The sequence below is a fragment of the Anomalospiza imberbis genome, chromosome 21 (assembly GCF_031753505.1).
Source record: "Anomalospiza imberbis isolate Cuckoo-Finch-1a 21T00152 chromosome 21, ASM3175350v1, whole genome shotgun sequence".
NCBI classification, from domain to species: Eukaryota; Metazoa; Chordata; class Aves; order Passeriformes; family Viduidae; genus Anomalospiza; species Anomalospiza imberbis.
The window spans coordinates 4,066,589-4,091,164 of NC_089701.1; the positions used below are offsets into that span (position 1 = coordinate 4,066,589).

General features: G+C 43.2%; 1 protein-coding gene across 7 annotated transcripts in view; it reads left to right on the forward strand.

Moving 5' to 3' along the window:
* The window catches only part of AK8 (adenylate kinase 8), a 67,000-nt gene extending 42,629 nt beyond the window's left edge, over nucleotides 1–24,371 (forward strand). For 5 of the 7 annotated variants that reach the window (XM_068211170.1, XM_068211172.1, XM_068211173.1 and 2 more), the window contains 2 exons: nucleotides 21,981–22,061; nucleotides 24,118–24,371. In XM_068211170.1, the coding sequence (XP_068067271.1) occupies nucleotides 21,981–22,061; nucleotides 24,118–24,355 (319 nt within the window). In that variant the 3' untranslated portion in view covers nucleotides 24,356–24,371. Of the gene's footprint in view, nucleotides 1–21,980; nucleotides 22,062–22,465; nucleotides 22,645–24,117 lie in introns of those variants that run through there. The other 2 variants (XM_068211174.1, XM_068211176.1) reach the window with 2 other exon arrangements.
* The last annotated feature ends 205 nt before the right edge of the window (nucleotides 24,372–24,576 follow it).

Sequence of the window (24,576 nt, forward strand, 5' to 3'; positions counted from 1 at the left end):
ACTCCACAGCCACGGGCTGGCTGCTGAAGCTCTGAGCCACTGACACAAAGGACTGGCTTCAGTTCCTCAACCCAAACTGGTGTTTTAGCTTTTTTAATTAGTGCTTAAGCAACAAAAAGAATTGTGTAGTATAGCCATGGGTGGTTCTACTGAAAATTCAGTGTAATATCCACCAAAGTATCTTTTTATCCTTGTTTGCTCTCTCTCAAACTTGGAGTTAAAATGAGATTCAGCAGCAGCAGCAGGGTCATGTTGTGAATCTCTGGTTGTCACCTTCAGCTGGTTCCTGATCATTCCTCTACTGGCCCAGCTTAAGGCAGTCAGAAATTTAAGGATTCCCTGAGCCAGAGGATCCTCTGCAAAACTTCCGATCATCCCTTTTCCTTGAGTTTATAGTCTCTTTTTAAACCTTCCACCAAATCACATGGAAAGGAGTTTCTCATTTCCCTGGGTGTCATATCAAAATACTTTGTAATTTTTTTTCCAGGTGCATTTCTTCTCTTGAGAAACATTTACAGATATTCCCTGGTCATGTCTCTCAACACTCCTGATTTTCTAAGCCTCTTATATTTGCCCTTCAGTCACCTCTTTCCCAGACAAAGAACGTTGATCTGTTTATCCTTTTTTTTCATAGAAATCATTTTTGATCATCCTGTTCTCTCCCCTCACTGGGAAGTCCAGCTTTTTTTTTTTTTTTTTTTTTTTTTTTCTGAGGTGGGACACCCAGACCTGCATTTGAGGGCAGCACTGTGTACTGGAGGTGGATATAATAAGCATTTTTATTTTGATCTTAACTCCATCACTCATAATTGCTGATATTCTATCAGATGTTACTGGGATAGATTTTGGAAAAACATCTTCTGTGTGTACATTGTGGTAACTAAACATTGTCTCTTTGACTGAAAATATACCAAAAATTTACAAAGTGTCAAAACTCTCAGCTGAGTGAGTTGAAACTCAGCAGAGATCTAATGAGAGCCTTTAACTCAAGATTTCTGTATCAAAGTTGGAGCCAGGTTTGTGTTGGAGCTCTCCTCAAGCCCTCCCATCGGTACCAAAGGCTCTGCTGCTGCCTCTCCTGGGATTGCCACTTCCCCTGCTCCATTATTTCCTTGGGTTTGTCCTTCTGATCTGAATCCAGGGTCAGTTATTTTACTTTTCTGTGTTGATTAATTACATTACCAATAATACAAGTGAACAGACAAAGCTGATGTGGGAGAGCTGAGCTAAAGGATTGACCTACCAATACATCCATAGTATATTTCTAATACCCATTTTTCCAAACTTAAAGTTGTTTTTTTCCCAATATAAAAAATAAACAGCAACAGCTTCTCCAGTGCAAGCTTTCCAGCAGGGTTTTATTTGGTCTTCAAAATTATGTGGCTGTGTTCCCAATTATGTCATCTTTTTACATAATATGTTTAAAGCTTCTTTTTCACCATGCTGCTGAGAACATGTATTCAAACAGTTTAGGATAATGAAGTTCCTAATTTCTAAGGAAGAACCTGTGAATATGTTGAAAAGGGAGAAATCAGAATGGGGGAAAAAAAATATTTTCTTTTTCCTTTTGAACTACTTGGTCTTTACATGGGGCTTTCATATTTCTGCAGCTGATCCCAATGTGGATTAGGGATAATAAACTGCCTATTAATGGAGGCCTGAACTAGGAAATGGAGTTTGAATCAGCAGTAAAATTCAATGGCTGGCGAAGGTTAATAACTCCATTACTATCAGCTCTATTTTTGAGCCGTTTGAAGAGCTGGGTGTTAGCCTTATCTTACTCCTCATTAATTGAGCTAATAGAACCCCAGTGACCCCACCATGCTGCCATTATCTGAGAGTTTACCAGACATGGACTGGAATACTTATCACTGAATATGTATTCCTCAGATTCGTTTTTATATCAGAAATATTTTTGTTAAAGATCTCCTGCCTTCAGGTTCCTTTTTTGCCTTTTCATTTCTTTGCTGCTTTTTGTAACAGCTACTTGTTTGGAAATTACATGTAAATGACTTAATTAAATCCCTATCAAGGAACAAGCTAAATCCCAAAATAGGTGCATCAAGGAAACATGATAGTGATTGAATTATTCTGACATGGAAAAATCTTACAGAGCATTTTAAAAACTTTGACCTAATTTGAATGATGGATGTTGTGTATTTATAATAGGTGTGGTTTTAGTTGATGGCATTCAAAAAATCTGATGAGTAGCAAAAAAGAAATGCTATATCTTATTTTCTCCTCATTTTAAGGCAAAAGGAAAAAAAAAAAAACCACCCAATAGAAAAATTATGTGGTAACCAGGGGACTAAATCAGTATAATAAAATTTGCCTGCACCAGAGAGACAGAGGAACTGTAGAAAAAGTCCAAGTGAACTATACAGGATTTGGATTAATTTGTAAAATAGTAACAATAATGGGCAGCACAATTCTCTGTTTCAATCATTCTCATTTTTTTCTCAGCTCACTCTTCCAGCCATTCTGTGTCTGCTGCTTTAGTGACTCTTGCCTTCACTATCACTAGTTGGTTTGGGTTCGTTTTCCCTTTGCATTTCAGTGCTCCCGTCTCAGCTGGGCTCTTCTCCTCCATCCAAAATCAAACAGGCTCTTGGTGAAAACCAAGGGGCAGGGGGGCTGAGGGAGGCAGGTGCTGCAGAGCTCTGTGATGTTCTGATGGAACAGAAACTTGCTGGGAAGTGTGGTTTGGGTGAGGAATCCTGGTCTGTGCTCCCCACCCAGCAGAGACACTGCCCCTCTTACCCACGGCCACAGCCCTGCTCTGAGGGACCACAGCACCCTGGCCAAGGGGGGAAATCACAGCTCCTGCTCCCCAAACAAAAAGCCAGTGTTTACTGGGCAAAATTAGCAAATCTTCCTCTCACCTGAGACTTGTCTGCTTCACTCAGGGACGGGGATCAGTTTAATCCAGTTTCTACTGCTGTAGCCTTTCCCAAGCTACAGGACTAACTCAGTGATTGTCTTCTCTCTTGATGTTTGGACACTTATCCTGCTCATTAACAAGACTGGAATTAAGTCATTTTCCTTTGTTTCCTGATCTGCAAGAGGCACCACTGGGCATGGAGTGATGGGCAAAATATATTCAGGAATCTCCCATTCCCTCACATGTCCCTCTGGCAGGAGGGCTCTGCTCAGCACTCCCAGGGGTTACACATTGTGGAAACCCAGGGCACCTGGAATATTTCTCTGTCTGCTCTGGGGTGTCCTGACCCCCAGGGGAGCACTGACTTTGACCCTCATTCATGGAGAAAACTTCCAAAGCCTCAAGGTAAACTAGAAACCACAAAAGTGTGAAATAGATTGTAGAGAGTAGTGGGGTATGTCACATGGGTGAGAAGTTTACATTTTAGGATTTTTAGTATGTTATAGGTGGGTTCAAGATGGAGGATATAGGATGTTGTCTTGAGTTCCCTTCTTCTTTCTTCTTCATCCTCTTTCTTCTTGGGTTTAGGTGGTATCTTGTAATTGGGTAGAAAAATCCGCATTGCGGGTCTTTAGGGGTCAGTTATTGAGGTAGAAAGGAAAATAATTTAGTGTCACTTCTTAATTGGGTAGCTTACTTTTTGATTAGACTTAAAAGGCCTTGTCACAAGAGATTGTTAACCATTTTTGTGCTGCTTTTCCTGCACGCAGAGTCTGGTGCAGACAGCGTGCTGAAGTTTTGATGAGATAACAATAAACAGAAGCTGAAGACCGAAAAAGTCCAATGTGTCTCTGGTTCCTGACACAGAACTGCTCCAGGAGGGTCTCCCCTGCCAGGGGAGCCCCCAGGGAGCTGCCCAACTTGGGGCCCGCAAACTCACAACACATAGTGCAAAAACTCACCCTCATTCTTTTGTCCACACAAACCCATTGGAAGCAGCTCCTTATTCAGATTTCTGAGGTTTAGCCATTGGTGGGGAATTCTTACTCTCCATTCTCCTCCTCCTCAGACTGTGCTCTCTCTCTCCTCTCCTAACACTACTCTGAATAGAAGCTCTTGCTCTTAAATAATCCAATAGATAGAAAATTGGATGATTACAATAAAAAGATTATGTCACTTCTGCTGCACATTCTGCCTGACCTATATTGGTCCCATAAGAGCCTTTCTCTCCTGGGGAGAAGCATTAATATGCATCTTGAGCCAGCAATAACAAAACATCAAATGCAGTTTTAAAATCTTTCTGTGGGCTTTCTGTAGGATGCTGCATTTGCTGTCACAAGCTGATTTTGCTCCAACAAGAATAGGAGGTATATTTGGCTTCAGTTGTGGGAGGCAGGGATTATTTTTAGAAGTTACCTCATCTCATACAAGCTCCTTTTGATGGCTGGAGTTTGTGTGGTGAAATCCTGGATACAGCAATTAAGGAGTGCTCTGATCTCAGCAAGCTTCCAAAGTGTCCAGGAAGAGAAAGAAGAAAAGCTTCTACTTCTAAGACAGTATTTTTATTTTTACTGTTATTTTTAAGGACCCAACACCACATGCAAAACCCTTTTATTCCTTTTACTGCTGAAAGGGAGATTTTCCTGCAGTAACCATCTCTCACAAATGAGGAAACATTAGGAAACCTGAAGACTTCCTATCCTGGTTGCCCTTACTTTGGAACTGTTCTCTTGGAAGTTGCCACCAACATCAAGGCTGCCTTTCTGAACTCAGCACCAGACTGGAGAGGGAAAATTCTGTGAAAGCAGCAGAGTCTGGGCTAATTTTTATGTCTTTGGCACTGGTAGCAAATTTTAGACAAGACAAAGCAAGCCAGTCATGTCTCAGTCCAATGACAACTTTGTGATACCAATCTCTACAAATCAGCAGAGGCTGTTCAGGGCATTCACCTAAAACACGACTTTGGTTTAAGGAATGAAGTGAAACAGCCAAGGAAATCCAAGTACTCGCATTTAAATAGTAGCTAAGTCTAACCCTGTGCTTTCCCCCTCTGCCCTCTCTGCTGCAGTTTTTATTCACACATTTTGGAGCATCCCCAAGAGTTCATTGAGCTCTCCTTCAGGTCTCTGTTTGCTCTCTGTGGCTGACTCTGGGCTGGGATCCAGCAGTGCTGGGGGTGCTGTGGCATTGCCTGAGCTCCTCCTGCAGCTCCTCTCGAGGCTCTCTGGCCCAGAGTTCCTCTGAACCAGCAATTCTGCTGGGATGGGGATGTAGGAAAAGCTGTGGCTGCACTCATGCACCATCAGTGCATTTCACGATGTGCAGTGCTGATTGGTCTCACAGCCAATAAATAAAGTAAAATATGATGTGCTTCGTCAATTCTGACTCTTTCCTCATGGTCTAAGGCAGTCATTTTCAAAATTTCACCTTAATTAACTCAGGAGTTAACACACAAATAAAAACCATACACGTGCAAGGCTGGGTTTGAAGCATTTTGTAAAGAAGATGCTGGTTTTGAGAACTGCCTAGAACCAGAAAAACTTCTGAAAAATGAGTGAGGGAGGAAAACATTAAATATAAAGACATGGCAGCATTTTAATTTAATTAACCAGGGCATTATCTTTGCATTGGTAAGAGGACATGTGTAGATAAAACTGAGGAGAGTTTTGCATGTATGAGAACTGTAAATGAAGAGATTTAGTGGCTGAGGAAGCATGAGGGGAAAGGAGGGCTGGCCAGTGTTGTCCAGCATCTCCCATCATGATTACTTTAGTAGTGTGGTGGCTGAATTTGGCTGAATATTCTTTTGAATAAATGCAGCAAGGCCACCCTTACATCTTGTACAGGTTAAAACTGAGTCTATGAACTCCACGATCACTGGAATTCAGAATTTCTGAAAAAATTGGACAGGATTTCTGTAAAATACATAATTTCTGTAAAAATATGGACAGGATTGTGCCAGCTGTGCTCTGATTTAGTAATCTGGTTGGATCTGGGACTAATCCCAGAGTAAGGCTTTACTCAGAGCTTGTGTGGCAAAATTGGCCCATGCAGAAAACCCTCAGCAGAACAGGAATTGTGCTGCTTTTGCTTGGATTCTCCAGGCTGAAGATCTGGGAAGACAAGTGCATCAGTCTGTGGCAAGTATAATACAGTTTTGGTGATTAAAACTGACAAGTAGTATTGCATATTGAATGGCGACTGGTTTGTCATTACCACGAGGATTAGAAAGTGTAATCTTCATTAAAACATCGGTGGATTTACTGCTGTTTGCCTTGGAACAAGATATTTGCTCAGAATTTTCCAGTGAGTAAATTTAGTAAGTGCAGGGCAATTTAAGAGAGGGGAACTGAATCCTGCCATAGCTTATTCTGCAGGAAAGATGTGGGAATGATCCCTCATGTCTGACAGATGCACTGGATCCAATTCTATGGGCTTGGATCACCTGCAGTCACATAAATGTATTAATCACTATCACTTAAACTGCCCTCCTTTGGCTCAGGTGTAAGAGGTGACCCAGGGCTTTTATGCTTTGCAAGGCTCATATTTTCTGTCCCTAAACCCATTATGTTTGCAAAATTCTGTATTACAGAATGCTGTCCTTTGAAATACACTTTGTGAAAGATTTTTATCTATTCCACAGAGGCTTTTAAACATTACCCTTTCCTAACAGGTTCTGTAGCTCTTAGCTCAGTAGGACACTGCCATGCTTTGATAAAAATAATTCTTAAAAAATTGTGGTATGTCATTCTTTTGACATAATGCTAATTAATGTCCCACTGATAGTCACTGAGTGAACAATCCTGTTCTGTTGAGAGAATGACCAAAGGCCAAGGTACAGTAGGTTAAAAGAGTAATGGTTTCATTTAACCTTCTAGTAAAAGCTGCTACTTCTGTGAACATAATTTAAGCTCATTTTCAGGAGAAGTCAGTAGAAAAGGTTCCTCCCCACATACTTGCAGTGAAATCAAAGGATTCATATTGCCCATGAATGTGCCCCAAAGTTAAACAGATACAAAATAAAGGAGTATTGTATTTTCTCAACCCCTTGAGTCCTGTTCAGTCTTTAGTTTTACTTTTTTTTTTAAACACTTTGCAGCAAGACCCTGAACTGTCAAAGCTAAGTGGTGGTGGGTGTGGAGAACCTGCCATATTTCTGTAAAGTTTTCTTTCTCCATTTGAAAGTCCAGTTTTCTCATAGAGCTCAGTCTCCAGTTGTACACTTCTAACCTCCATGGATGCACAGGTTTAACTGGCACAGGAACAATTCCTTAGCTTTCATTCCACCAGCCAAAATACAATTTAAATTTGGAAACTTGCTGCCATTTTTTTTTTGTTAGAAATATTACTGCCAATCCATTACACTGAATCCAGGTTTTTATTACTTTTCTGTGAACAAATTGCTGACATGCATTTTACTTTGTGATTATTTAAAAAATCAGTGTAATCCAGTTTTGTAATTAGAATCACAGAATCCTGAAGGTTGGAAAAGATCTTTAAAATCATCAAGTCCAACCTTCCACCCAGCACCACCATGGTGTTCACCACTAAACCATGTCCTCAAGTGCCACATCCACATATTTTGGGTACTTTGAGCACTTCCCTGGGCAGCCTGTTCCAATGCCTGAACACCTTTTCCCTGAAGAATTTTTTCCTACTATCTAAATTTCCTTTGGCTCAACTTGAGACCGTTTCCTCTGGTTCTGACAGCAAGTAGGTGTTGCTCAGAAAAATGTTGTGATCCAACACAGCCAGCCCAGTGGTGGCAAGAGAAATGGTTGGACACAATGACCTGGGAAGTGGAGGAATGAATTCAGTTCTTAATTCAGTTCTTCAGTTCTTCTCTGTGGCTGCACATTTGCATCTCAAACCTGGGAATTTTGACCAGAGCTTCCTTGGCTTTATTAAGCATCACCTTGTTTCACTGCTGAGGGCAGGAGAGCTCCAGCATCAGGCTGGATATTTGGGTTTAGTTCTTGTCTTGTAGGATTTCTTTTCTCCTGTGGTTCCAAAGTTTCTCCTGATGGTATCTTCCTTCACCCCATCCCTACCTGACCCTGCTCTGGATCTCAACTGTTGTTTTACCTTGTTGATGTTTTGTCTATATTTGCTTTAACCAGATGCCCCTCTTTGCATGCAGCACTGGGACTCATCCCCTCTCTCCTATCAACAATAATTAGCCTTGTAAGACTAATGGAAGAAATCGTGTCTAATTACCCTGTTGAAGGCCCAATTATGTTATTAACATTTGTGGGCTATAAGCTAATGATGAGGAGAGCCTCTCATTTGCATAGCATTAAGTTAATTGAGCTGGAAGCTATGGGGTGGATAGCAGTGATGAGAGCAGGATTCTGTTACAGAATGGATAATGATGACCAGAGCAGGACGATTCACCTGACAGTTTTATTAATTAACAGCTATCTGATTACCTCAAAGAAATGGCAAGTGGCAGTGCTTCTGAAGGAAGCTGCAATATTTTTTTTAATGAAAGGTGCTCTATCACTGTGGATGTTCTGGGGTGATTTATGGTAATGGCAGTGTAAGCTCTTTCCTGGAAGCCAACACAAAAGCTTGTTCTGGTTTCCTCCCTGCCCTTAAAAAACATTCTGCAAAGGGCTGATGTTTGTGAATATTCCTCATTCTTACAAGGTGCACAGAGTCTGTGCTGCTGAGTTTGTGTGGTTGTCTGAACTGTGCATTTGGAAAATTCTTGGTTGTTGGGTAACCTGGAAGATTTGCCCTCGGAGGAACCAGAGGATTTGATTTTGTAAAAGGTTTTTTTATTATGGTGTTAGGCAGGATTCTGTGTTATATTAGTGGGGAAATAATATAAACATTTAGCTTTTCACATTTTCTTGGTATGTGCAAGCTGCAAGTGGAGGTGAGTGCCCTTTCCTTCAGTTTATTTCTGGGTACAAACAGTTATGCATAGTGGGTGGGCCTTTTAAGGAACAGGAGTCTTCATTTAAAACAGTTCTAAGAAGAAAAATCCCTCTTTTTCTTTTTTGTTAAACACCAGATTCTGTCTGATTAATTCCAAACACATTGTAATTCACAACAGATTCAGACAGAGTCTTGTTTGAACTAGTGTTTTTTGGGGGAGAAATCACTCTGTTTAAAAGTTGCCTGTGCAATCAGAAAGAGTGAATAACTTCCTATGCAGTTACTCATTATTAGAATCCCACACCTCAGTCATGAATGTATCTGAATGTCAAATACAGTTTCCAGCCAGCAGATCTTTTATATTTTCTTCATCTGCTCTGAAGAGCCCATTATTAAATCCCATGAGCTCCAGACCTTATCTAGTGACTGAAATCCTCAAAATACCTTTGACCAGACATGTCTCAGGAAAAAAAAAAAAGAGAACAGTACAGATTTTAACCTTTCAGATAATGACTTTTGATCCATTTAAGTGGCCTGATGATTAGTGTGTCAATAGTAATAGACTTGTGAAGGGCAAAGACTTACAGATAAATTGTATTCACTGTTATTTTCATAGAATCATAAAATAGCTTGAGCTGGAAGGGACCCACAAGGATCAGAGAGCCCAACTCCTGACCCTGCACAGACACCTCAACAATCCCACCATGTCCCCGTTGTCCAAATTCTCCCGGACCTCTGGGGTGCCCATTCCCTGGAGAGCCTGGTCAGTGCCCCGCCACCCTCTGGGGACAGAACCTTTTCCTGATTCCCACCTAAACCACCCCTGGCACAGCTCCAGCCATTCCCGAGAATTTATGTGCAAAAGGTTTCCCTGTGTTCTGCATCTGGCATTTGTTGGGCACCAAGGAGCTGAGAACATTGATGTGATGTTGGTAGAGAGGCCAGAATTTTAGTTTAGTTGCTGCATGGAGACATTGACAAGTCACCACAGGCACTGCTGGTCAACAGGAGAAGAGAAGAAAAATGAAAAATCAGAGATGAAGGAAGTAATCTGGGGGAAGAGCTCCTGATCTGAGCTGTTCAGTGCTCCTGGCTCAGAGCTGCCAGGCAGAGCAGATTCCAGGGGATTGAGGGTTGATTGTTCCATGTAGCTGAGCTGTTGTGCTCACCTGTGTGATGTGGAGCAAGTCAGAAGCATTTGTGTGACATTTCCTCCATCTCCTTCCAGGCTGTGATGGTTCAGAGCCTGTGGCTGTGTAGAAATCACTGGAAGAGGTCGTTCAGGACAGCCAGCACAATGAATGAAAGCCTTTAATGGAATTTAAACCCTCCATCCTCCTCGTCCTCATTAGCTTCCTGTAATCACCAGCCCACACAGTCAGTGTGGATAGAAATATCTTTACCATATAAATTAGATTTTCTGCAAGGTGTCTGTGGTTCACCACAGTGCCTGGCTATGTGGAATAGACAAACACAGATCTGATAGAGCAGGAATTATGTATTTAATTCAGAGTTCTGTATAGAGTGCTCATAAAAGCTTGATCATGATAGAGGGGCCAATAAACATTTGGGAACATAAATATTTCTGTAGGAAATGGCTTTGTGAAGCATTTAGTTGTTGAGTAATAAGAACAACAGAGAAAATCAGAGTAACAGAAACCTCTAGGTACTGATCTGATGGCTTATACATGTTGCAATGATAATCATGGTGAGGGAGAATTTTTATGGGACGAATACATCGAGTCCTGCCAATTTACTAATGAATTCATTATTCTTGTGCTTGCCCCACTTGCTATTCCTGCTGTTCAAAATTCAGCTTTAAACCTGAAAAGCAGTGGATGGCACCTCAGGGTGCTGAGCTGCTCCTCTGAGTTTGTGTGAGCTGAGTGTTTGAGTCTTGGGCCATTTCTGGAACATCCATTACTTGTGTATTTAGGCAGCAGTCCAGCCAGACAACACAGGGACATATATTTTAGGAAAGCACACATCAAAAAGTGTTTTAAATGGCCAAATTGTAGGACAAAACATTCTGGCAACACAGCTGGTGCTCTGTCAGTCTGTGGGCTAGAAAATAAGAAGAGAACCTGTAAGAAAAATAAAAACAACCTAGGAATAGCTAATCAGGTTAGAAAGGATGTTTTGGCTGCAAGGATTTTTAGGGCTCTAGAGAAAAATTGAATAAGATTAAAAAATGTTTGTCCATCCTGCCTGACAGATGTGGGAGAAGATGGAATCATTTGTTACTTCTCTGTTTTTCCTCTGAAAACAGCAGCAGTGATGAGCTGGCTGGCACAGTGAAATGCAGTTAGCAAAAGTAATGGGAGTTGAAAGTTTGACCTTTTGTGATGGAAATTTGATATGAAAAAAGGGTCTTTTGATAATTTCTCTATCCAATCAGATATGGAAGATGTCTTGATCCTGTTTCCTTATTTGCATGCTGACTGATCTCATTTGAAAACCCAATCATTCAGAACTATTGGGACGTCAACAGAAATGTTACAAACAAGAAGTTGTTTTATCTGAAAGGTCTGCAGGATGTCATCTCTTGTTTTTCACTCCAGTGGCCTGATCTCTTCTTCCTGATTCCATGTTTTTATTGGCAGGATAAGTTGAACATATTGAAATGCAAATAGCCCTTTCCACATTGAACTGAAATATAGGAGTTTTTTTTCCTTTATGATTGATTGTATCCAGGGCACTTCAAAAGACACAAAGAAAATACTTTCTGCAGTGCCTCTGATTCCTTGACATTGCCAAGTTCTGACGTTTCCTGTTAGCAATCATTGGCACAGAGTGATTCCTGAGCCTGCTCTCACCCCTGCTTTTCTCCCATGTAATGCCCACAGTGCTGCTCACTGTTCCTGGGACGGAGTCTGAGCTCGGTTTGCACGAACACTTTTGTTCAAACCAACGCTCTTTGTTGCTGTCCCAGGTGCTGAATGTCAGAAACGTAACTGAATGGATTTTACCATATTGCAGATGTATTTAATCCTGCAATGGGTACATCAAAACCCCCCAAGATCACATGTAGTGTGTAGGACTGTCCCCATGATTATCTGGAAAGTCAGATTTCACAGCCGAGGCACTGCCCACTTAGGTGAGTTTAGGATTAACTTTATTTCCCAGACAATTTAACCTTTCTATTTTCTAGATCAGGCAATCCAATTTCCATTTTACTCAGCCTCCCAGTGGGTTGATGACAAGTTTTCCTGCTGTGTGACTGGTGTCATTATCCCTTATTTCAGAGCCTACCTGTTAAACTAAGCCAAAGTTTTGCATCACTTAACCCAGAAACTGGGGACAAACTATCAATATATGGTAGTTCTGAATAAAGGGAATTATTTAAAATATTTTTCTTTAATTTGTATGCTTTTTAACATCAGTGTCAAGCTATATGAGAAATCTTTTTTCTTTAGCACCCCAATTTTTTTCCCACCCAGATTGCCCCGAGCCTGCTAATCTGAGTGCTGCCCTGGGAAATGGGATGTGCAGCTCCTTCTTTCTGGGGCCACTTAGGTTTGCTCTGCTTTTTAGAGAAAAGAAAATATTCACTGAATGTAGGTCTCTTGCTGAACACCTGCACTGGCTTGCAAAGACATCCTGGTTTCTGGTGGAGGGCTCTCCAGAGGGATTGCTTTCCAAACCCAAATCCTGGAGGGAACAGGTGCAGGGGAAGGGATGAACCAGATTATAAACTTTACGTAATAACTTATCTTGGAAGTTGCTGAGCTGGTTTTTGTACAACACTTTGGAATGGAAAGCTCCAAATTAGACAGGTCAGGATTTACCACAGAGTCCCTCAGGTGGGTGACAAAACACCTTGCCAGGGACACATGGAGGTCTGCAGTCTTCATCACTGAGTTAAAGAAATCCAGTGTTTACCCAGCTTGTTGTTTACTCAATAGATTCCAGGGTCTAACCACAGAATAGTGCCTGTGTGAGATGTTTATCTGATGGTACCTAATTTCTTCAGCAATACCTCTGGATATGGGCTGGGGATTTCACTGCTGGAAGAACGTGCCTGTTTTGACTGAGGAGTAACTTGACTGATAGGCCCCTTCAAATCCAGAGAATCTGTTTCATCAAACCCTGTGGCCTGTCAGCTGTGGGGGAGTGCTTTGTGAAACAGCAGGAATGGCAAATTCCCCCATTCCTTGTGCAGCAAACTGGAGTTGTTGGGATGAGCAGCTTGCACGACTCAGCAGCTCCCTGAATTAGACACCGAGCGTTCTCCCGGATGGGACATCAACCTCCTTCATTTCTTGTGTGTTTTAGAATATCAAACCCCCTAAGTTTAAACACAATGTGTTATTCTTGATAACCACAGCAATCTAGCTCTTCCTTGCTGGATTTTTTAATACACTTTCCTCTCCACCTTCCTCGTTCGCTCCTCAGTGCTAGCAAAACAAAAAGCAGCTCAGCGCACCAATATTTTCTCCACGGTGAAGTCAGCATAGAATATTAGTGTCCAAAAAGTTGTAAAACAAAAGACTATCATATGTTGCACCTTTTAATCATGTAATTGCTGAGTGACATTTAACTCTGAGGCTTTAAGTTACTCCTTTTCAGCCAGCCTTCTCCTCGTGCCCCTCTCGTCCCTCCCTCCTCCCAGAGCAACCTGCTTTTGCAGAGTAGTGCTTTAACTACACTGAAGTTTGGCTGGGCTTCTACATATTACAGCAGCAACACGAAAGCAAACAATTGAAGTATTTGAGAACAATGAAATATGTATGGCTATCTGTGACAGCCCTATAAAGCAGAGCAATTAGCCACGTAATCCGAGAAAGCCAAAGCGCCCGGCAGCCCACGGTTCCCTATTAGTTAAATGCTTTTTGTACGTCCTCATCCCATCAAATCAACTAACACTTCCTTTAATTGGTTCATGAATTATACAGCTCGGCTGCATTATAATTTAATCACCAGTAAACATTCCTGGGGCCTGCTGTAAAGTGTATAGCGCTCATTAATTCCTTAATTTCAGCAGATGGAAGGGGAGATCGGATGAACGGTGGCAGTACAGAGCGCCTTGGGCAATGGAAGAAGGAAAAAAAGGTGGGGGGCCGTTTAGATTTTTTAAGGGCTGTCAGAAACTCAATCTGTGAGCTGTCAGCAGCCTGGACCCGCTCCCCCCCCCGCCTCCCCCTGCCTTCACCCCACCTACCGCTGCAAGTGACTGACGGATTCATATGGAGCCTTGTCAAGCCGTCTTTAAACATCAAGCCAGCGGGTAAACCAAGCCCAATGTAAATTAATTCTTGTCTTACGGGCCCCCCTTTCTCTGTCCCCATGAATATTTCATGGCGGGCAGCATAAATATTAATTCTAATAGCTCTGCACAGTGGTTATTATTTCTGTTTTATGACAAATATTCATAAAATATTCAGGACCCTTTTTTAGAACATTTACACACTTGATTGTGAAATTTTCCAGCTTCCTGGGGACACAGTAAACATATTGGGGTTCTCTTGATGGACTTTTTTCTCTCTTAATTAATACTACGCCACATTAATATTTAATCAGATTTAGTTTTCCTTTCCCCACAAGTGAACCCTATTACATTTGAGGATTTATTTGACAGTATTTAAACAGGGAATTTTTATTCCCTATTATGAAATTGGTTTCCTTTGACACATATATAAAATGACACATCATAATCCATTCTTTTATTCCCTCCCCTTGCCCCCAAATCATACACTTTTCTGGTGTCAGTTCTTTTATTTATTTTTACATACCAAATACCTTACTAACGACAAAAGTTAGTGTTTAAATGTTGGGGGTGGGGGTTAAACATCATTTACTCTAAATTTGATTCTGTTTATTTAATAAGGAAGAAGAGTATAGGTTTTACCCTTGTTAGGAGCAGGAGGTGCTGGTGCCAAGCTGCAGACAGGTAGCAAAGGCATCAGTCCTGAGATGAGTTTGCTGGTGCTTAACCCTGGAGTTGTTGCTCTGCTCCAGATTTGCTTTGCAGAGTCTAATTATTGCAGGGTTGCAGGGATCTGAGGAAACATGCCTGCATTTGGGGGAGAGGGTTCAGGTTCCTGACCTGGGGCCTCTGGGGCTGCAGAGGCTGTGGATTATCTGAGAAGGGGTTTGATTAACCTTGTGCAGGGCAGAAATCGTCCAGCCACACTTCTCTAAAGCACTGCTGGCTGCCATCTTATTCTGTGATTCATAAAGCACCGCTGGAATGAACTCCGGGGGGAATGCAAAGATGCTGGAATAACAGCTGAGAGTAAGGAGGAGGCAAAGAATAGAAATGAGGAGAGAAATGTAAAGCAGTTTTGAATGCAGGTATTAATGCATCCAAGCCACTGATTGCACACAGAAAGAGTTAAGGTTGCCTCCTCAAAAGAAGCTTTAAAAATGCATTGAAGCCACTCCTACGAGCACATTTGCTCTCTCTGTGTGCCTCTCACTGTGCTCTGAAATGTTTGCACAGCCCCAAGTCCTGCAGACCGTGGAAAGGCTCTGGCTGCCCAAAGGCCTGGGGTTCCTTGCTGCTGTGAATCCATGCACCAGTCCATTGCTGTGTCAGTGCCTGTTCCCTCCATGTGAGCTGGTGTGGCACCTGCTGGGACACTGCTGAGCCACCAGGCTGCTGGGGTGGGACACGGGAGGGACCCTGTCACCTCCGCTGTCTGGGCTGGTGGAGCCCAGCTCATCCAGCTGGCGAGTGGAAAACATCTAGCAGAGTCATAACTCTGCACTGCTGCTGAGGGGATGAACGTCTGCAGCCACAAAGGGTGTTGTTCACCTCACTCCCCTGGCCAGCAGCCATGTCCTGGGAATAGTGCCCCACTTAGCTGCCTTTTGTAGTTATTCGACAGAAATGCATCCATTTGAAAAGATCCAGGGTCTGGAAATAGCTTGTCATGCCATGAATCATTATAAGAACCCAATGAGTAAAACACTTGTGCTGATTAACCTGTTTTAGTGTTTATGCAGTGTATTTCCCCATATGCTTGAAACCTAGAGGGTGAAATTACTTCCCAAAATAGAATCAAGCATCTTTCATCAGAAAATATCCCAGAGTTTGAAAGAAATCAGTGAATAAAACCTCCCAACAGCTCCTTCCATAAATAAGAGATAAAGATCATTTTATCCCTTGCAGAGACATGCAGGAGGAGTACTTAGGGTAGGGAATAAACTGTGATTCAAGTCGAGTCAGGGGTGCAGCCTCAGCAGAGCCTTTGTAGTTTGGTTACCCATGGGCAAAACACCTGGTGAGAGCTGCACTGAACCCTGAGCAAGCCTTGGGAGAAGGTAGGTGGGATCTGTGTAAACAGTTTTAATTTTTAAGAGGGGGATTGGGGATGCAGAATGTGATTGTGGAAATGTAACATGCTTGGCATCCTGTGTCTGGGCCATGGTGCTTGAGAAGAGGCTTAGCCAAGGTTTCAGGTTCAAGGTGTCTTTATGCTATGGGGAGGGGGATGTTCTTTAGGGGAATTGATTGATCCAAGTCAGTATCTCTGGCTGCAAAGTCAACAAAGATAAAATGGTTAAGGTTTTATCTGGAATTAGGTGCTTGGGTTCAAATCTGGACCTCCTTATACCTGTCAAGTTGGACCACTAACTTGATTTGTCATGTTGTGATCACTCAGTGGTGCTACCCAAGGAAAAGACCTTTTTGCAATGCTGATAATTTTTGTACCCTGACCAAAGCTGCCATCAAGCTCCTTTCTGTTTGTAAAATCCAGAAGTTTGTACAGTTTTGTGCACTTTTGGAAACTTTTAAAAGCTAATAATACGGTCAGTTTTAACAATGAGAGTCTTAGAGTTTACCCAAATTCAGGACAGTTTTTAGAGATGGTTTTGTCCCTCTGCCAGTTCAGTCCATGATGCCCCCAAGGCTTTTCCATGCATTTGTGAGAACTCTGTGATTTCCTTCCCCACCTGCTTTGACTGCTTTGTGAACCAAAGGGAGGAGCTTGTGTTTGTGCCAGGGATCACACAAGGACTGTACCTGTGGTGGCCTTTTAGGACCTTCTTCATCCTTACACTTCAACCTCAGCTCTTTCTCAGCTTTATATTCCAGTTACAGAACTTGTAGCCATTGCATTTGCAGAACAGAGTCCACCAGGAGAGTTGTTTTCCATGAAAAATTGTGCCATAGCATCAGGAGCACTGTTGATATCTCCATATGGAGTAAGATGTTCTGTGCCTCATGAAAGGCGCAATTATTTGTAGCCTTGAATTTGACATTTTCTATTTGTCTGCCTGGAAAAGGAGATAACTTTTTGTCTCTTCCTCTCTCTTTCTTTCACACTCCCCTTCCTGTTCTTTTTGCTCTGATTTAGCTGAGGGTCTGTCAAAGTTCTGCCAGCAAAGTTTGCTGTAACTTTGACATCACACAGGCATCTGATCTTCACTTTTTTTCTTTTTTTTTTTTTTTTTTTAAAGCAGACTGATGTGGTACGTTGTAAACTGCCAGGAGCACTTGCTAATTTAGTACTTAATGACAGTCACAGAGAGTGTTTTTCTTGCCCCTGGAGAGGTTTTAGACACAGCTGGGGTAGATTTGCCACTATCAATTATGCACAATTTTAAACAAGAATTGGCCAGCAGGGGCCTCTTTTTTTTTGCAGAGTGCAGAGCATGAAGAATGGGAATATGGCAGCTGGTACCTGCCTGTGACAGAGAAGATATATAGGAGTCAAGAAAATAAGGGAAAGATTAATAACTTACTATTTTTAAAGTTGCAGCTTCAACTCAAAAGTTTAAAAGCTGCATTAAAAGTGGCCCAGTATTGGCTGGTGGTGTATTTTTGTTTTAATTCAAGCATCCTAACTTTGTTACAAAGCTTGACCTGGACCTGGTATAGCCACAAGCAAGTCAGTAGTCTGTTTTAAAAGCCAGGTAGGGATCAGGATCCTGTCTCAGATATCCTGTTGTGTTGTCCTTAACATCCTTAAATGAAAACAAGGTATGGATTTGATTTCATGGTATGATCTGATTTCACAGACAACAGTTCTATAAAAAGGGCTTGGCTTGGGGCTCCGCTCCCCCAGTGTCACTCCAGAGCAACTCCAAGCAATGGGAAATGCCAAGGATGAGAATCTGACCTAAGTAAATAGCTCAGGTCTAGAACAGCCAACATCTGGATCCATCTAGGTCAGCCTCATGAAGCAGCTGTGCTTAAATGACAGGACCTGGCTCCCAGGCAGAGCTTCAGCTCTCTGGAGATGTGAAGGCAGCTGGCAGGGCAGTGGAGCCATCCTGGAAAGGGACTGTCCTTAGCAGGAGCATTCCTTATTCCCTAGCACAGGATTCCAGAATTCAGGCACACCTGCTTCTCTTACAGCAACACTCAAAAATTTTCCCTTACAGGTGTTGGAAGCCAGTGTGGTTATATCCAGAGCACAGGAAAACCACCCCCAAATAAATTCTTGTGAGGACAGCGCTGAGCACTGCCAGTTGTTAATAACTTGGATTAAGTGGGTTGGTTGCCATCTGGAACAAATGCAGCTCAGGATTAGCTGAATGCTGTTGTGTAGGTCACAAATCCTTCACTTATGGCGTGGTTGGGACACACTTTTCCAAAAATCCTGTCTCACAGTCTGGGGTGAAATAACACCCCTGCCACCCCTCCTCTTCCCTCTCCTCCTCTGTTTACCAGGGGAAGCATCAGGATGCCCTGGTGACCTCCAGGCTCTGAGATGACACTGTCTGAACAGTCAGCAGCCAGAAGTGGCTGGAATACTCTTCTGGAATGCCAGATGGCTGCTAGAAAAACAGAGTTACATTCCAGCTGCTAGGGCTGGAATACATTTCATCGCCATCCAAAGGCAGCAAGTTCTCATTTGACTGGGTACACAGTGAAGGTGTCATCATCATTATTAATTTGTTGGAATTTAGTCTCTCTAATGTATCTGGAAGCTGCACTAGATTAGATAAATGATGTCAAGTACAGTGAGGAAGAGGCAGGATTCTGACACACGGACTTTTTGTGCCTTTTAACATTTGTGTTCGCAGTTTTATCATCTATAAAAGCTGACAGGACTGGACCTTTTCCCACATATGCCTCTCCTGGGAGATGGAACAAAGGAGAGAGGACAGTGCTTAGGAATCTCTTGTTTCACTCAATGGGAGTCAGGGGGACATTTGTCCTCAGAGACCTCAGAGGCTGCACCAAGTTTCCCCCACTGTCTCCAACTGGATGCCAGCGATTTTTGGTTGCCCACAGGTGGATTCTGACCCTGTGGCACAGGAGTGAGGATTCCTGGTGCCCCTCTGGCCAGCCCTCCCCTCCCCTTGCTGCTGACTGACACCAGTCCCCTCCTGCAGCTGGGCTGGGAGCTGTGGCAGAGGAGCTGTGCTGGATGCTAATCCAACAGGGTAATGTCGTGTACTTTGATATGAGGCTGTGTTTCCTCTCCTCCCTGTCTACCAATTCTGATGACATCTGTTTCATATTTCCCCTTGATAGGAGTTGTGACATTACAACATACAAAGCCTGGCTGATTCCTAAAGTGAGCTTTACAGGGGATGCATTTATGTGAGAAAACCACACCCGCTGTGTGGAAGGGGCCAAGCTCTGCTTGGAGAGGAATCCAGTACTTGCAGGGAGTTGTTCCAGTTGCTGCTGGATCAAGGTCGTGGGTGCAGCCCTCTGTGTTACGAGGATTTCCAAGAGAAATCCATCAAATGTGTTACCTGGGCAGTTGGAGGGTCAGCTTTGTTATGTGAGCAGAGTCACAGGAGCCTGAGCAAGGGACAGAGGGCAAATGTTGCTCACAAGTACCTTGAGGAGCTGCAGGAGATGTATCAGATAGCCAAGGCTAACACTTCCCAGCCTGCATCTGTGTAAACAGCCTTTACTCCTGTGAGTAAACCTCCTGGGGCTGCCTAATAGACTGTGTGGGGTATGTATCCTTCCAAATGGTAATAAAGCTTCCTAATTGGAAGTACTTTAAGTCTAGACTGCAGTTCTGTCAGTGTTTTTCCCCTTCATCTTTTTTTTTTTCCCTGCTTCTGAACGATTTTAAACTGACAGCCCTGGGGGAGGGTTGTTTTCCCTTATCTGGGGGAGCTGTGTGGAGTGGCAGGGTAAGGCATCCCACCTTCCACTGGAAGGACCCTTGGACTGGGAGTTTGTGCTGCTGTACAGTGAATTCTGTGTGTGCTGTTACACAGTGCACGTGGGGGAAAAAAAATCCATATTAGCAGGGATGTCTGCACCCTCCCACATCTTCCCCTCCACTCCTCTTTAATGGTGACACCAGACTGGATAATAAGCAGCATCTTGTTTGGAATAGAAGGGAGTCTCAGACAAGGCTTTCAGAGTTCATTTTGTTGGCAGCTTTTTAAGTGGAGTTTTTTAGGCTCTTCTGTTTCAAATACCATAATACTTTTTGTGTTCCTAACTATGAATTACGACAAGCTTTCTTGATATGCCAGGTTATAATCCTTCAGTGGGTTTGTTTATCTCAGGATATAATAGGAAGCCGTATCAATTATCATGACTGTATAAATGTTGTTCCTCTCTACTAGAATATTCATCTTGAGACATATCATCAGATGTTACCTGTTCTGACAATCACGTTTTTGTGCCATAGTTGGGCAACAGAAACAAAGAAAAACAAAATGTTAAGAGTGTAAGGGATAAAAGAGTGTTGAAACTGTTGTTCTTTTCCTGTCTTTGGAAACTCCAAGATCTTGAATGTTTTATTCCTGGCTGTTATTTTGTTACCACAGTGTGAATAGAAGTCATTATCTGTAAACATTTGAAAAGAGAGATGATTTTCATAACTTTAAATCCTACAAAGGATTCTAGTAATCTGCTATGTGCATGCCAAGGTAAAGCTCAGCCTTTCATCTGGTCTGATCCCACCCAGTCAGTGTAAAATGTTCCTTTGGTGAATGTCTAAACCACGCAGTATCTCCTGTGAGAAGCAGACAAAAATGAAAACAGGAAGCCTGGCCTTGAAGGCAGCAGCAGGAGAAGGTGTGTTGTAAAGAAAGATGTATTTACAGCCTTCAGCTTGTGCTTCGCTGGGAAAAATTATATTCATAGGTTCAAAGGGAGCCTTATTTTTTATTTTGTTCTGAGCTAATTGTTAAATGTGATCTTTGTGCAGATCTGCTCCAGTCTCCAGTAGCTGGGGGACAGGGGATTCATGTCTGCTCTCACTCAGCAGTTTGTCAAGAATTTTCTGCTGAGGAGCTTCAGAACACAAATATAAAATTAACAGGAGCACTATAATGAACCAAAAAGACAAGGAATCAATGTGGGATGGGCACAGCAGTTTATATGCAGCAGTGGGATGTGTCTGGGTGCATGTGGGGCGTGTTGTTTTCTGGTTCTGCATCCTTCATCCACGTAAGGGGGTTTGTGTCATCTCTGTGAAATGGGTTGGCAAGTCCTGCTCCAGCCCCCAGTGAAAAGCTGTTCCTGGTGTGGGGCCCACCCCAGTAACACCGTGGGGCTGCCCCTCTGAGATGCTGTGCAGCTCTCACTCGCTCAGGCTCCATGGGAATTGCAGATTCTGATCTTCAAATGAAGCATTCAGCATTAATATTTCCTTTTAGCAGTGTCACCAGCAAGGCCCAGCCGTGCTGAGCTGCTCCCCGTGCCCTGGCAGTGCTGATGGAGGGCACAGGGAATTGTCAGCAGCATCATGGGCCTGTGTTCTGTCCTACCACTCATCCTGCCTTGAAGGATGCAGGGCAGGAGTGGGAGAGCAGAGCACTCGCTCCGGGGGGAGACAAGGGCAAAAGGAGTGGAAGTGGACTGAAACAGCAAGAGGAAAATCCCTCTCATGGGCACTGGAGAAATGCATAATTCTGGCAGACAAGCTCTTTCTCTGTCCGTGGCAGGAACAGCAGAGGTTTTTATTTACCTTTGGGGTCATGTCATTGCGATTCTGTTTGCTGGGTGGGTTGGGAAGTGGGTCTGGAGAAGTTCAGAGGAAGTGCTGGAGGGTGAGCAGGCTGAGAGAGGCTCCAGCTGCAATTCCCCCACCGCGAGCTGTCAGAGCACCCAGCACACACAGTCCTGTGCCAGAGAGCTCCTGCCTTGCTGAGCCTGCAGACCAAACAAAAGATGAGGAGAGGCTGTGCAGAAATCCTGTGCTCACGTTTGTGACTCTGCAGGTTTGGGGGGGACTGTCACTGCCACGACTGCTCTTCCTTTGGTGAGGATTAGCTCCCACTCTGAAGGTCACAAGTGATGTTCTCAGGATGTTAATGCACTTAATTGTGTTCTCCACAGGGTGTTCTTCTTTCATCTCCCCTACGAGTCCATCATGGAGCGCCTGTCCCAGCGGAGGACTGATCCTGTCACTGGGGAGAGGTGAGCACTCCTGGCTCATGTCTAACGTTTTTCTGACTGCCAGGGAGATGAAAGCACCAAATCGGCTTCTTAGGAATCTAAGGAGCTCAGGAATGCTCTGCTCCTGCTTAGGGATTCCTTAAAAGCAAAGTTAAAACTTTCATAGCTCCTGAAGCACCAGCCCACCTTCCTGCTGCATCAGCTCCTCAGAACGGGGGCTTTTAAATCCTGGTGCCTGAAATCTACAGCAGCAAATAGCTCAGGTCTAACATTTTAATGGTAACTCAATTGGTTGGGAAAATAATGCTGAGGGAAGATGTCTGAAACCTAGCCTAAATGCAGATGGTTTTCAGACATTCCCATGGGAATTTTGAAGGCTTCCCAGCTGGGGAAAATGGAAAACTTGCTGCATTTTACATCCCCAGGCTCCTGTGATGGTCCTGTCTGCTGGGAGGTGTTAATGTGTTTCCTGCTCAGTAGAGCAAACTCCCTTTGAGTCACTGAGTCACTGTAAGGTTGGTTCATCTCACTGGTGTCACAGCCCCTTGTCTCACCAGTGACCTTCAGCTCTCCTGCCTTCTCCACCCTTGATTTCCAGGGAGCAAGTCACAAATAAATTTATCTTCCCAAATACCTGCTGGAGTTGGCATGTGTTCACAACTTCACTTTTGGCCTGGTTTTATGCTTCCCCACATATAAATTTTAAACCCTCATTTTGCTTTTCTAAAGGCTGAGCTCATCCTATTGCATCAAAGACAAATCCTGAACCCTCAAAGATTAAGGCCATAAAGAGTGGATTTGTCCCAAAGTGATGGATGATTATTCAGACATCTCACTCGAGGTGCAGCATTAACTTGTGACAGCAGCAGTGATTTGCTGTAACTGCTCTCTTTGCTTTAGTAATGAGCAATGTGGTTGTTCAGCAGAAAGGAGCAGGCTGAAGCAAATCATTCCCACATCTTTGCATTTCTTATCATTAGGATTAGGCTGTTCAGTATCTGCTCCAGTTCACACGCTTCCCTCTCCCACACTCTGGGGTTTATTGCTCACAAATGCTCAGTGAATTGAATTCCTTTAGGTGCTGTGTCTAATCCTTGGCATGTGTAAAGCCTGCCCCTCTGGCTGCAGGGCAGGGGTGGCCTTCAGCTGTGCCCTGAATGATTCCCATGTGGAATGAACTCTATGTCCACATCCTTGGGTGCAGCTCTGCAGAGACACAGACTCTGCTCTCTCCTTGGTTTTACATCTATCCCAAAATACTTCAGGAAATTTGTCTGTACAAGAAGAGGGATGAGCTGGTTTTGTGTTAGGGCAGAGGAGATATTTATTCAGAGTTAGGATTCCCAATTCTAACAGGGAATTTAAACACTTGATTGCAAAGGAACTTTTAGAGATTCTTGGGAGCCTTGGGCAATGCAGGAACATCATCAGAATTCCTTTGGTGTTAGCTGAGCTGGGCTGTGGCACTGCTACAGGACTCTGAGGATGAAAATCCTCTTTTCTGCTGAAGTAACTGAGGGAAGCCACAACTGTGAATTGAGGGAAGCCAAATCCTGGCATTTGGAAAATGAAAAATAACCAAAACCTATCTCAGGTGAATGAACCTCTTTTACCTTCTGCTACTACATAAAGATGTTAGCAATTAAATGCCTGAGAGCCTTAAACACAGTTTAAGTGACAGGTCCCAACAATGCTGGACACAGGGCTGTGTTTATGTTTAAGGTTAGGTATTTTTAGATGCTTTTTAAAAGACAGGAATCAAAGATTACAAGTAAAAGATCTGGAAATGCTTCTGAACCTGGAGCACTGGGTAATGTAATAGAAATTTCTCCTTGTGTGGAGCAGATAAACACTACCAGTGTCCCCTCCAGAGAAACCCTTGGCCTTTGAGCATCCAGGGTTCTTGAGGGCAGCAATGACAGATTGCCTGCCCTGAAATTTCCAATCTTTGTTTTAAAACCCCAGCCTGGAGCGGAAAGAGGCCAAGGGGCTGTGATGGGTAAAAGCATGGAGCATCTGCAGAGATGGCTGTGTCCTCAGGCTGAGCTGAAACCGTGGCATTTCTTCTCCTCTCCAGATACCACACCACATTCAGACCAGCTCCCACTCCAGAGATCCAGGCCCGGCTCAGGCAGAACCCCAAAGATGAGGAAGAAAATATTGAGAAGCGCCTGGACATCTATTACAGCAATGTCAAGGCCCTGGAGGATTTTTACCAAGATGCCTTTTATGTCAATGCTGACCAAGACCCTTATGTTATGTTTGAGTTCATAGAAAGCTGTATCATTAAGCCCCTTCCATGTAAAAAACGTTAGAAGTTTATAACTAAAAGGGATGATTTGTGGAAGAGTTGATTTTAAATTTTTCCCCATAATATTTGCAGTCTGGTTGCTGAAGTGGCAGGTTATCACCAGGGAGGGGGAAGTCAGCCAAGCTGTGCTAAATCTGAAGCTCACCGAGGCCGAGTGAAGTACAGAGGGTAAGAAATTGGGCTTTAGGGAAAGTTTTTTTGCTTTTGTTTCATGATGCAAGATAT